This window comes from Phoxinus phoxinus, assembly GCF_949152265.1.
Source record: "Phoxinus phoxinus genome assembly, chromosome: 17".
NCBI classification, from domain to species: domain Eukaryota; kingdom Metazoa; phylum Chordata; class Actinopteri; order Cypriniformes; family Leuciscidae; genus Phoxinus; species Phoxinus phoxinus.
This window is the reverse complement of record NC_136892.1, coordinates 6,178,942-6,192,926: the sequence shown is the minus strand read 5'-3', so window position 1 is coordinate 6,192,926 and position 13,985 is coordinate 6,178,942. Positions and strand designations below refer to the sequence as shown.

At 37.8% G+C, this 13,985-nt stretch overlaps 1 protein-coding gene across 2 annotated transcripts in view; it reads right to left on the bottom strand.

Moving 5' to 3' along the window:
- Positions 1–2,125: 2,125 nt before the first annotated feature.
- The window catches only part of LOC306984308 (glucocorticoid receptor-like), a 76,108-nt gene continuing 64,248 nt past the window's right edge, over positions 2,126–13,985 (bottom strand). For both annotated transcript variants that reach the window (XM_079585536.1, XM_079585537.1), the window contains 4 exons: positions 13,585–13,729; positions 10,401–10,531; positions 5,973–6,130; positions 2,126–2,927 (listed from right to left, as the gene is read on the bottom strand). In XM_079585536.1, coding sequence (XP_079441662.1) covers positions 2,775–2,927; positions 5,973–6,130; positions 10,401–10,531; positions 13,585–13,729 — 587 coding nt within the window. In that variant the 3' untranslated portion in view covers positions 2,126–2,774. The remainder of the gene's footprint in view (positions 2,928–5,972; positions 6,131–10,400; positions 10,532–13,584; positions 13,730–13,985) is intronic.

The window sequence follows — 13,985 nt, the reverse complement described above, 5'->3', positions numbered from 1 at the left end:
TACTCATATATTCCCTATAGATTTATAGAATTTACATTTACATATAACATCTGCAATACAGTTCTTGACACAAAAAAGATAGCAATACAACTTTATGTATTAAAATTTTGTTGTAAAATGATGTGTATATCAAAGTGTATCTGTGTAATTATATTTTCGTTTTAGTTGCTTTTAAAAATGATCAATGATTACCAAACAAAAAAATATTTTTTTTAGACATTTCAGCTTTTTTCTGAATTTATACAACCTCTGGTTTATGGCTCACAAACTCCCTTAGCAAGGCCTATCGTGAAACAATTAGAAAATGCGTCATCTCACAAACCTAGCGAGGAATTTGTAAAAAAATAGTCTCGTAAAATACGCTAAAATATGTGATTGGGATTTTTACCGCGTACGTTTCGATTTCATGTCATATTAATGAAGCTGTTGGAAATGAGCGTTAAACAAACAGTGGCTTGGTAACACACCGAACACAACAACATACGCCAGGTGACGACAATCGGCTGCATTGCTGGAAACGAACCTTTAACCCTCTCTGCTCACCGTCAGTTGTAATACTGTACATGGCCATAGTGGCTAAATTAATGGCTGAATATTGTCAAATGACCAAATCTATTGTATTTCTTTTGAAATAACATTGTTAGTTCAATCCTTGAATGTTCAGTTGTCTTATACACTCATACAATGACAGTTCCAGAAATGTGCAGGATACTCAAATGCAACATGTATCTTAAAAAAAGGAAATATTTCAACCAAAAATGTCAATTCTGTCACTATTCACTCACCTTCGTGCCGTCCCGACCCCGTATGTTCAAAGAAGACATTTCGAAGAATCTTCACACGGCACTTTTCAACACAACAGTTCATAGCGACGGAAAAATAACAGCAAGAGTTTGGAACGACATGATGATGAGTAAATAATGACAGACTAATAACCATTTTTTTCCATTTTTGAGGGAATTATTTCCTTAGCTTTGAAGCGTAGCTGGTGCAGACACCCTAAAGCGCAGTAACACACGTCACAAACACACATACTCGAGCACGAGAACAACAAATGTTCCTTTTGTTCTGATGTTGCCAAAAACAAAAGTGGGTCAAACCGTGTGGGCCTCGTGTGGGTTACCAGATTTAGAATATGCAGAGAATATTCCACAGACATTTCAATTTAAATGGTTTCCAAGGATGACAGGAAATTAAATGCATGAACAAATAATCCGAGACACACTTAAAAAAAAAAAAAAAAAAAAATCAGACAGACAGACATGAACAGACCAAAGTGGAGAGGGGGATGCTGGGATATGCTAATCTGAACATGGCCAGAATGGACAGGAGTTTGACTAAATAACCCTGAATTATCCACTGACTCCTGGACTTACCAAGTGCTGATGGTCATTTATCTGACGTGAACCTGAGCTAATAATTAACATAAAAACTCAATTAATTTAATAATTAACTGTCAATATAATGTGTTTAAATTTCAGTTAAATAAAAAGTTCACCCAAAGACAAAGAAAATCGCTTTTTTTTGTCAGTGTTATTTTAGTATAATTGAGATACTATTATGTATTTCCATTTTCATGTTAATTGTAGTAAAATAAGTTAGTTTTTAATATTTATTTAAAAAAAAAAGTCTCACCCTCATGTTATAATAATAATAATAATAATAATAATATTATGTTATTCCCGTATGAATTGCTTATTTCCGTGGAACACAGATTTATTATTAAAAAAAAATCAAAATAATGGAAGAGAGTGAGGACCGATTCATGAGCGAATGATTCAAATTCACGATTCGAATGAATGATTCGTTTATGAATCGGACTGATCTGGTTCATTTTCAGTGAATGAAGTCTTAAATCTAGGTTTGCTCATCCCACCATGCTATCTCACTAATTCAGCAAACCTGAAACACACAACATGAGTGGTATACGAGCCACTTTAACAATACATTCATGGCGCTTGTGTGTATTTTCTGAAGCTTGAAAGCTCCAGCCACCGTTCATTGCAGCTGAACTGAAAACTGCGACCAGGCAATTATTTAGAATTTGTGTTCCACGGAGTAAAGAAAGGCATGCAGGTTTGGAACAACACGAGGGCGAGTAAACGATGGACGAGTTTTCATTTTTGGGTGAACTATTTTAAAAAACAACTTAGTATGTTCTGCCAGTCATGGAACAGGTCTTGAATTGAGTTGAATTATCATATGGCATTTCCCCGGTGCTGCATACATGCTTGTTTTGGAACTTGGATGAGATTGAAAAACAAAAGAAAGGGTCTCATGTTTCATGGGCTGCTTCAAACTGTTGAGCGCCTCAGAGGACCGTTAAGCTGCCACCCAACAGAGAAGCGTCGAGGCAGGCTTGGACAAGAAAACAGACGTGACGAATGGGAGTCGTCGACATGAAGTGTGTATGCCAAGTCATTGCGTTAGCCTGAGAAATGTCTGAAATTGATTCGCAAAGCGCAAAAAAGGCACATTTCCCTTTTTTTGATATACCTTTGTAAACATTTCAGCAGTGTACATGCAAAAAAAGAGAAAATATCACTAAAATATGTCTTTCTGAAAGTCATATTCCGTCTGCTCCGAGTACATGACTCTGCTTTGTCCTTTGTCCTGCTCCACAAACACTCGTGAAGAGCGAACTTCACCTCTCTCCTCTGAGAATCAAGCAGGAATCGCTCAATCCCTTCAGGATGTTCGGGGGCAAGCGGGCAGGTTGGACTGGCGCTGGTAAGGGAAGGGTGGCGTTAAGGCATTGTTATGATCTAAGGCAGTCATTTCTGATGGAACAGAAGAGGCTTGACACTCCCGTCTTTAAATTTTGGTAGCTGATGGCTGATGATCTCTGCCAACATCTCAGGAAACTCCACGCTCAGAGATTTATTCACAAACGTGTAGAAACAGAAGTCGAGGAGCCCCTCCACCATCTGTGGACAGAAGCAGCATTTCAAAAGAGCTTTTACATACATGGCACTAACAATGCAACCGCAGGACAGCATGTGTCCTCAGAAATGTCAGTGGTACAACCGTCCCAATATCATCATGAAGAAAAGAGCCGAAGAAAAGAGCCGAAGAAAAGGCAGGAGGGAGGGGCTAGTTTTGCATGTTTTATTATTGCTTCTTTTAATATTTGCACCAAATCAAGTCATGTGGTGCAACCGACATAACATTAAACATTAAATAGTATCATAGGGAGGACAACTGCAGACTCTCATGACTGTCTGACAAGTCTTAACAAGTCTTTCCGATAATTTTAAGTACATTTTATATGGGATTTTTATTAATGTTTTGGTTTGTTCAGGTAGTAAAATGTCACGTGGTACAACCTCCAAGTTAATATAATTAATGATATCTGTATAAAATAAAAATCACAATAATGACTAAAGTGTTTACATTCACAAGTAGTGGTGGAATGATATACGTGTCGTAAAAGTCCCGCTGACTTTTATTTTGATAGCGCCGAGAACCGTCTTCTGTAGTTTACTGTCTTTGTTGAACAGTTCTGTCTAATAATAAAAAAGGCAAACACTATAATACTTTTTAAAGTATTCTCGGCATTCAGTTTCCCCCGGAGGCGCATTGCTTGTCGGTTGAGTCATGTAAGGTGGTGTTCAAATTTCAGATAATCACAGGACTGTTGTTTTGTTCCTGAATGAATCAGGGTTTTTGAATGTGTTGGTTGAGTGACTTGCTCATAAAAAACATCAGAATCTTAAACAATACCGTGATACAGGTTTGTGGTCGTACCACCCTGCACTAGTATCTTCCAGCAAAATTCAGCTCCAACCCTAATCAAACCGAACCAGCTGATTAGGGAACATCTGAAAGTTGCAGACAGGTGTGTTTGAGCAGAGCCAGAACTAAACTCTGTAAAGGAAGCTCTCTAGGGACAGGGTTGGGCTTTGAAGGATTATTCACTTCAGAAGGAAAATTTCCTAATAATTTACTCACCGCCACGTCATCCAATATGTTCATGCCTTTGTTTCTTCAGTCGAAAAGAAATTAACATTCCAGGACTTTTCTCTATAGTGGACTATGGGACAATGGGAACCAACGGTTTGAAGGTCCAAATTGCAGCTTCAAAGAGCTCTACACGACCCCAGCCGAGGAATAAGGGTCTTATCTAGCCAAACCATCGGTCATTTTCTAAAAAAAATTAACATTTATATACTTTTTATCCACAAATGCTCGTCTTGCACTAGCTGTGATGCGCCACGCATTACGTAATCACGTTTAAAGGTCACGTGTGTTCTGGTTCAAAAAGGTAAGCTATGGCGAAAAACTATGAAAATCGTCCGACGTTGTTTTACCTTTTATTTTTTTTGTAAAGGGCGTTTGATTTAGCCTTTTTGCACGTTCGCTTTGTAAACACTAGGTCGGTACTTCCGTCTACGTCACGCGTGACCTTTCAATGTGATTACGTAATGTGTGCCGCATCACAGCTAGTGCAAGACGAGCATTTGTGGTTCAAAAGTATATAAATGTTTATTTTTTTTTAGAAAATGGCCGATCGTTTGGCTAGACAAGACCCTTATTCCTCAGCTGGGGTCGTGTAGAGCTCTTTGATGCTGCATTGAAACTGCAATTTGGACCTTCAAACCGTTGAAGTCACTATATGGAGAAAAATCCTGGAATGTTTTCCTCGAAAACCTTAATTTCTTTTCGAATGAAGAAAGAAAGACATGAACATCTTGGATGACGTGGGAAATTTAATCACCAAATTATCAGGACATTTTTATTCTGAAGTGAACTAATCCTTTAATGCAGTATGTGCAATAAGCAGAGGTGGGAGCAAGTCTCACGTGTTCAAGTCACAAGTAATTCTCAAGTCACAGTAACAAGAAACAAGTAGCCTAGAGTTTATATTGGCCACGACCTGCTTAACTTCCTTAAAGGGGTGGTAAAGTATGATTTCACTTTTTTAACTTTAGTTAGTGTGTAATGTTGCTGTTTGAGCATAAACAACATCTGCAAAGTTACAACGCTCAAAGTTCAAAGCAAAGGAAGATATTTGTAATTTAAAGAAAAGGACTACAACAAACGGCTGGTAGGGACTACACAGCATTCCTCCCGGGTTAGTGACATCAGCAACCCTAAAATTTACATAAACCCCGCCCCCGGGAACGCAGTCCATGTTGAGAAGAGGAAGAGTTGTTGTAGTCGAGCACATTTGTGAGTCAGCTCAAACTTTAGCATCCATCTTTTCACATGCAATAGAAAGTCACTCTGTGTGCATCTCACAACAGTTCCTATAGCGATTTATAGATTACCATGACAGAATATGCTAAGTGAAGATAGTTAACTCCACATCAGCAACATAAATTCATCAACTAACCATTCAGAGACGTCCTGTTGCATTCTACATGTTGTCACTTCTTCTTGAGTCTCTCCATCTTTGTCTGACTCCGTTTTAACATCAATAAAGGCAGAACCGTTTCTGTCATGTTAGTGTGTCTGCGTGAGGTAATCGCAGCTGCTAACACACACATGAGCTCTTGAAACCCCGCCCTCTGCAGCAGCTCATTTGCATTTAAAGGGACAGGCACAAAACTGTGCGTTTTTGCAAACCCTCAAAAAGTGACAACTTTAACATGCTTTATAAAAATATCTGTGGGGTATTTTGTGCTAAAACTTCACACACACACTCTGGGGACATCAGAGATTTATTTTACATCTTGTGAAAATGGCATTTTACCACCCCTTTAATTTTACATTTGAAACCTAATATTAATAATAATTTATTATAAGTAGTCCTTAAATTTGCGACTCGTATCAAGTCACGTGACTCGGCTCCGCCACCTCTAGCAATAAGTATGTAGGCCAAACATTTGCAATGTGCTGACCACACGGTTCCATACTTGCATAAACGTTTCTAGTCAAGCATGTTTTCCTCTCTTGTATGCGCAATAATGCCGTCAGTGCCAATAACGTCTCTTGTTTGTGTTTGCTGATTGTAAGAGAAGCCCGCTTACCTCCTGCATGGTGTCCAAAAGCTTAGTGAGCTGGTAGAACCTCTGCCAGTTCTGGCTGGAGTTCTCCTCTCGTTTAACAATGGCTTTTCCCAGCTCCTTGATGTACGACATGCGGATTTCATCAAACACAGCTTGGCTTTTAAGGCCATCCTTTGGTACTGTGAAAACAGATGGGGTCAGGATTAGACGTTAACATTACATTATTGCCTTTTAATCAGAAAAATATTCCAAGGAGTAGCAAAGTCTGCGAGTCATTATGTCATTAAAGAATCAGATTTAAACAAATGCCAATACTAAGAGTGCGTTCACATTCAGGAAAGCTCTGACAGAGCATAAGAACATATTTACTATGTCAGAATTGCCCTTCTGACTTAAAATCTGCACATCAATCTTCATGTTATATGTATATATACACCTTTGAGCTGAGACACACCACAAAGCTTATTAAAAGAGACTACACCATATGTGAGGGTTCCTCTTGCAACGGTGCTACCGGTTCACGTTCAACTCAAAGGAAAGTATGCAAAGCTGAGTCCCTGAGGGGTTCAGATCAATGGCGTATAGGCCAGGATGCTGGACTCCAGCCCAGGCAAACACAAACGAACCTATGCAAAACGCAGAAGACGTTGAGAGTCTTGGTGGAGTTATATCCTGACCTCTAATCAGACAAGACAGCAGGACTTCAACATAGAGAGATCTGAGGCTCATCGGAACGTACGGCTGTTTGTCAGGATGTTTACTGAATTTTGTGCAGTAGAAACTATTGCCAACTATGTTTAAAACGGTACTGAAAGTAAAACAGACTGCAAGCATGCAAAGTGTTCCTTCTAAATTGTTCTCATATAACCTTACTATGTGCATGTTCAATTCAGCACTGGTGTCCAGTTATCATCTGGGTTATTTTGCACGATTTTTTATAACAGAAAAATATCCCGGGATAACCTGGCTCTCGAGACTCTCGAGACTCCCCTGCTAGTTCACCGGTAATGATATGCTAAAGCCCGCCGGCACATTGACGTGATTGGTTACAAGGTGGTTTGTGACGTAAGAAACACCAGCGATTTCAAACCTTGTTTTTGAGACTGTTTTTAGTTCTCTGCAGTTTTAAAGAGAAAATACTCAGCAATGGTGTTGACTTATGAATTTGCACATGGTTTGTCTTAAAGCATATTAAAAACACCACATAGACATATAAACAACATTAAACACTTGATTTTCACAAGACATACACAATATGTAAAAAAAAAAAAAAAACATACAAACCTCTCCTGTGTAAAGTTATATACAATTTTTACAACTTTGTTTGTAGAATGAACTGCCAAAAAACCCTACAACCACTGTAAATACGATGGTTTAAGGGGGTCATGTAGTGTATTTTTTATTTTGTTTCCTGAGGACACGTTGTTAGGATTTTTACATCAAAAACGGTCAATTTAGAAACAGAAATAAAATGTTCTACCCTGCTTTTAGCCCTTTGATTCGAGCACTCTGTTTAAATGGGCTTCTCTTCGATGTAAACTGCTGTGATTGGGTAACATTGGTGCATATGAAATAAGTATTACATGTGGAGCTCTTTTGAAAACTTGACTAGTTTTTACTATTACAGCTGCCGAGATGAACTAATCATGGAAAGTCTTGGTTACAGCATTATATTTAAATAAATATACTCTAAATAAAAGCTTGCAACACGAAGCATTTTAGCCAATCAGTCAAGTCTGTTAAACACACAAATGAGCTCACTAGTACTACTTGTACTTATCTTACTACTTACTATACACTACTTTACTTTCACAAATACTTTAATCATAAAACTAACAATGTAAATATACGCTATTCATTGATCAGTGTAGACAGTGTCATTGATTATAAGTTTTATACATTGAGTTTTGGCGAGTGAGTTTTGGAAAGGATAAAGGGAGTAACTCAAACTCACGGTGAAAGCCCTGCACAATTAAATCCATATTGCAACTCGTTATTATTGTTTGTTGCATATTTGTTTGTTTTTAGTTGTCAACAGACCTAATAAAGTTATTATTTTTGAAATGTTATTGAAACGTTATATTTCATATTATATATTATTACTGTGGCTCTTTTGGAAAAATGCATAAACCAAAAATAAAATAAAAATGTCTCTTTGATCAAAAAAGGTTCCCAAGCCCTGGTGTAAGCATATTCTATTACATAATAAAAAAGTAGAGAACGAGTCATTGTGGAAGCTTGGTTTCAATAAAAGCTGTTTTTGGACTAACAAGGAAGTTTTAACTTTTATAGTACAATGACTTCTTAAATGAGAAATTTTGATTTCTCAAGCCACGACAGATGAAAATGAGGAACCAGTCTAAATTACAAATGTATTCTTGTAATCAACATTATGTCACAAATGCTGTTACTTAAGCTCGTCTTGAACTCGGAATATTCATTCAAATAATTTTGTATAGAAAATCTTTCGACATTTGGCTGTGCAATAAAATAATAAGTCAACAAAGGCTGTTAAAGTGCACTTAACCTCAATTCATTCACAACCATCTTTAATGTAATTAAGTGTTAAATTAAGTGTTATGTCCATTTATTTTAGTTATAAAAAGAACAATGTAATGATGATCCATTATTTGTTTATTATTATTATTATTATTAAGTAACAGTTTATTAAGTCAAAGAAATGACATTATATCCAATTTGTGTTATGCACTATAATATAGAAAGCAATTATATACATATTTTAAATTAATATCATCGGTGTGGTTTAACCATTAACTGATAGTTGATAGAGACCTGATTTCAATGGAGGAGATCGGGTCATTTGTCACATAAATAAAAAAGGAAACTCGAGAGCATTGCATTGTGGGACACAGTATTCCATGCAGTAAGACACTGAACACTGCACTGGGAAGGAGATGTCCAACTCTGCTGCATGAAATATGTCTCTGTGGTACAGGCCATTCAGATACATGATATGATACGATACATATCATTTTCATTGACACTAGCTCCATCCGCCAATTTTTATGCGCATTTTGGAATATCGCATAAAAAAAAAAAAAACTGGATGGAAACATCAAAATGTGCATAAATTCTACAAATGTGCATAAAAAAACGTATGCGCAAAATTGAGTCGCATAAACCTTTTACCCGATAATAAAATATCCGATGAACTACGACGGAAACACATTTACCGAATAAATTCCTTGATGCACATCAAAAAAGACATGTGACATTGCGATAGGACGCATAACTGGACCAACCAGCGGACCGATCTCATTGGACAGCATCTGAAATTATGTTTTGGTCACTAGTTCGGTATAATTACCTCCCTGAACTGTCTTACAAGACTGCGTTCCCAAACACCAGGCTTCTACCTCGGAAAGCTAAATAACTTTATTGCGCTTTGTCTGCGCGCTCTGAGGCGCAAGTCATTTATTATACACAAAAATATGACATACAGAAGCTTCTCCAACTGCAGCAACTTCCATTTTCTTAGTAATATTTAGTGCCAGTTTATCAGGAAGTGACGATTTTGTTCTCTTCGGCTCACTGGATGGAAACGGTGCATTATTCGCAAATGTTTGATGCGAAATTCTGATTCTGCGCACAAGTTAAATTTACAACTTTGGATGGAAACAAAGCTAAGGTAGTAAATGGTTAAATAAAACCAGAGAAATTACTTCATGAATAAAAGCAATTTCATTAAGAGGCAATAGAAGTGCATCCTGATGTTTGCTTTTTCTAACATTCCGGGATTATAAGAAAAATAAAAAAATATATATATAGATTTTTTGAAATATTTTATAAAAAGTTATTTTTATAGACAACCTGTTGAAACTCAATTACTAGAGTTTATTTACAAGGTAGTACATTAACAAGCATATGCATAAAATAAATATTATACTGGTTGGTGACGTTGACGTTGTTACAGTGTAATTTTACAAATAAGTTTGTTATAATTAGATGTAAGGTTAGGGTTTTGGTTAGTTGTTTGCTATTATGCATAATTTACTGTTATTACTATAGTATGTACTGTACATGTAAGATGTGTAACAAAGACACTGTAAAATAGTGTCACCATATAACCAATATACTATAGAAAATCTGCATAGGACAGTAACACAGTGGCCTCAGAATCTATTTGGACACTGAAGTCACATGAATGCATTAATTCACCTCACACAGGCATCCTAGGAAAGTATCCACAGGTGTATTTCATCACATTAATTATGAACATGTTCCACTGTTGTCTGATAAAGTGTCCGAATACATAAATTATACATTCTTTTATAATTTGAAACCACAAAATTGTGAAATATGTGCTTTCTTTAAAATAAACACTTGACATCCGTGCATTTTTCAGTATGACTTAGGTGTCAAAATACTTTTTTGAGGTGGCTATAAGTGCGATATACTTGTGTATTCGGATGAGTGCTGGTGCAGTACCTGTGCTGAGGAGGAGAAGCACTTTCATGCAGAGATACTCGTCGTAGGACACCTGCAGCCGGACCAGCTCACTGGCAATCTTCAGCATCTGGTTACACTGGTCACCCATGTAGGGCAGTTTCATCCTCTCCCTTTAACACACACACACATATTTATATTCTACAAGCATTTCACAGCACCAAGCGAGAGAGAGAGAGAGAGAGAGAGAGAGAGAGAGAGAGAGAGAGAGAGAGAGAGAAGGCCAAAAATCATGGCAGACAAAAGAAACGGTTCAATCATGATAACGAATATGGCAAAGTTAATGTATTTGGTCTCGACTGACTAGATCTTCTACGTATGAACTTGCACACTGCTCACAGTGAACATGTAAGATACGCTGCTGCTGCAAATAGATGTCCAAATAAATCCCGTAGGCAGGTGGAGCTGGGGAAGGTGAAGGGTTTTACCCAACACACAACACTGAACCAGACTATTTAAATGTTGAGCAAGCAATCTCATTGGCTGCGGGATCAGCTGAGACATGTGGTAATGATGCGATTGCTTGCAGATTTCATGTAAAGGACAAACAGCCTGCGCCATCTAGAGTTTTATGAACTAGATATTTATTCTTACATCCGATAATGTTATCTTTGACATGGACATAAAGCAGCATGCCTGTGAAATTATACAGGTTTAATTGGATTTATTGACGATGGGATTACAGAAAAGAATATGCTATATAATGTGCAATTCCCAAACTGACAAATTCAACATGTACGATTTGCATTTCGTTGTTCTGGGTATTGAAACATCAAATGTTTCAATACCCAGAAGCTTTCATTTCTCACATAGCATTCCATGCAGACTAATATAAATAAAACATCTCGTTTAATTCATGAAATGCATTCTTTCCTTTGTTTTGTATTCTTAAGACATTTACGAAAGCAATACATTTGGAATATACAATTATTATTTTTTTTTACATTATACAGTTATTTTTAAAATATTATTCACATTTAGAAGTTTTTGTCTATGTTATTTTAGTAATGCAAATTGTATTATAATAATAATAATCAATTCATTTGTTACATTAATATAGCGCTTTTTCTGAGACCTCAAAGCGCTTTACATAGAAGAGGGGAATCTCCTCAACCACCACAAATGTGCAGCATCCACCTGGATGATGCGACGACAGCCATATTGCGCCAGAACGCCCACCACACACCAGCTTACTGGTGGAGAGGAGACAGTGATGAAGCCAATCAGTATATGGGGATGATTAGGAGGCCATGATGGACAGAGGCCACTGGGCATATTTTGGCCAGGATGCCGGGGTTACACCCCTACTCTTTTTCGAAGGACATCCTGGGATTTTTAATGTCCACAGAGAGTCAGGACCTCGGTTTAACATCTCATCCGAAGGATGGCTCTCTTTGACAGTATAGTGTCCCCATCACTATACTGGGGCGTTAGGACCCACACAGACCACAGGGTGAGCGCCTCCTGCTGGCCTCACTAACACCTCTACCAGCAGCAACCTGGATTTCCCAGGAGTCTCCCATCCAGGTACTAACCAGACTCAGCCCAGCTTAGCTTCAGTGGGCAACCAGTCTTGGGCTACAGGGTGATATGGCTGCTGGCTGCCATATATATATATATATATATATATACAGTCTTGGCCAAAATTGTTGGCACCCCTGGTAAATATGATCAAAACTGGCTGTAAAAAATAAATCTGCATTGTTTATCCTTTTGATCTTTCATTCAAAAAATTGCCAAAATTCTAACCTTTCATTGAAGCAAGAGAATTGAAAGTGGGGCTAAATCACATTATGAAATAAATGTTTTTCTCCATAACACGTTGGCCACAATTATTGGCACCCTTTTATTAAATACTTTTTGCAACCTCCTTTTGCCAAGATAACAGCTCTGAGTCTTCTCCTATAATGCCTGATGAGTTTGGAGAACATCTGACAAGAGATCAGAGACCATTCCTCCATACAGAATCTCTCCAGATCCTGCAGATTCCCAGATCCATGTTGGCGCTTCTTCTCTTCAGTTCAGCCCACTCATTTTCTATAGGGTTCAGGCCAGGGACTGGGATGGCCATTGCAGATCTTGGTTTTGTGCTCAGTGACCCATTTTTGTTTTGATTTTGATATTTGTTTTTGGATCACTGTCCTGTTGGAAGATCCAAACATGGCCCGTTATAAGATTTCTAGCCCCGGCTGTTAGGTTTCGATTTTTTATCTGTTGGTATTTGATCCAATCCATGATGCCATGTATCTGAACAAGATGTCCAGGACCTCAGGCAGAAAATTAGGCCCACAGCAGTAAAGATACAGCAGAGTATTTCATTTTACACATGGGGTACTTTTTTATCCCTGTGTGCACCAAACCCATCTTAAGTGTTTGCTGCCAAAAAAGCTATTTTTTTGGTTCCTCTGTCCATAGAACGTTTGAAAAGTACCTGACACTACTGGCACTTCAAACGGGACGGGTTCTATTGTCAGATGAAACAAAAAAATAGCTTTTTTGGCAGCAAACACTTAAGATGTTCATAATGTGATTTAGCCCCACTTTCAATTCTCTTGCTTCAATGAAAGGTTAGAATTTTGGCAATTTTTTGAATGAAAGATCAAAAGGATAAACAATGCAGATTTATTTTTTACAGCCAGTTTTGATCATATTTACCAGGGGTGCCAACAATTTTGGCCATGACTGTATATATATAATATATATGCAATAAAGCTCCTAGGTTGCTACAATACGCATGTCTGAGAAAGAAGTAGTTGATGACTTGCTAACTTTTGCGAAGTTCAGTGGATTGAATCTTAACACACCATGTTCCATGTCCTATTAAATTGACATTTTCGTCCCTCTAGGACCAGAGCTAACATCTCAAAAGTCAGCGCACATCCCTGCTTTGCTCATTATTCAGATATCAAAAGACCTAGACTTTCATTAAGAATAACCCAAAGGAAACACTTACATTGAAATAGAGCACATATCACACTTACAAGACAGCTCTAGGGTTTTTCATCATTAGACAAAAGTCATTTCAAGACAAAAAAAGAAAAGTCTGATAACCAATAGAGGAAGATAATTGACTTATGGTGCCAGTGTAAGTCTGGAAGTTGAAAACCACATGCCCTGTCATTTAAAGCCAAAACATTTCAATAGTGTGTAGTAAAGGTGGGCTCACTCATTGATGACGAGGTCTGGAGCGAAACACAGCATGCCTCCGTCACACTGCTGGTAGGATCTCCAGCCCAAGCCGAAGGACATGAGGAAGAGCCAGGAGCACTGCAACAGCGTCATCTGGTCGTCCAAGTGCAGGTTTCTGAAGCCTGGATATGACAGGGACGTTAACTCTATAGGAAGTATACATCTTAAAAACACCATAGCCAACACAAGCAAAACAGTTCATGACATAAAGAACGTTCTCTGCTGAACCAAAGAGCTGCAATGAATCATCTAACCGGGCCTCATTTCAAAATGTAAAATGGTTTGAATTACACTTTGTTTTTGAGATTGAGCCTGTACCATATTACACGATTGCTCTTGCTTCAGATCTCTCTAACGCAACTTCATAATGACATCTCT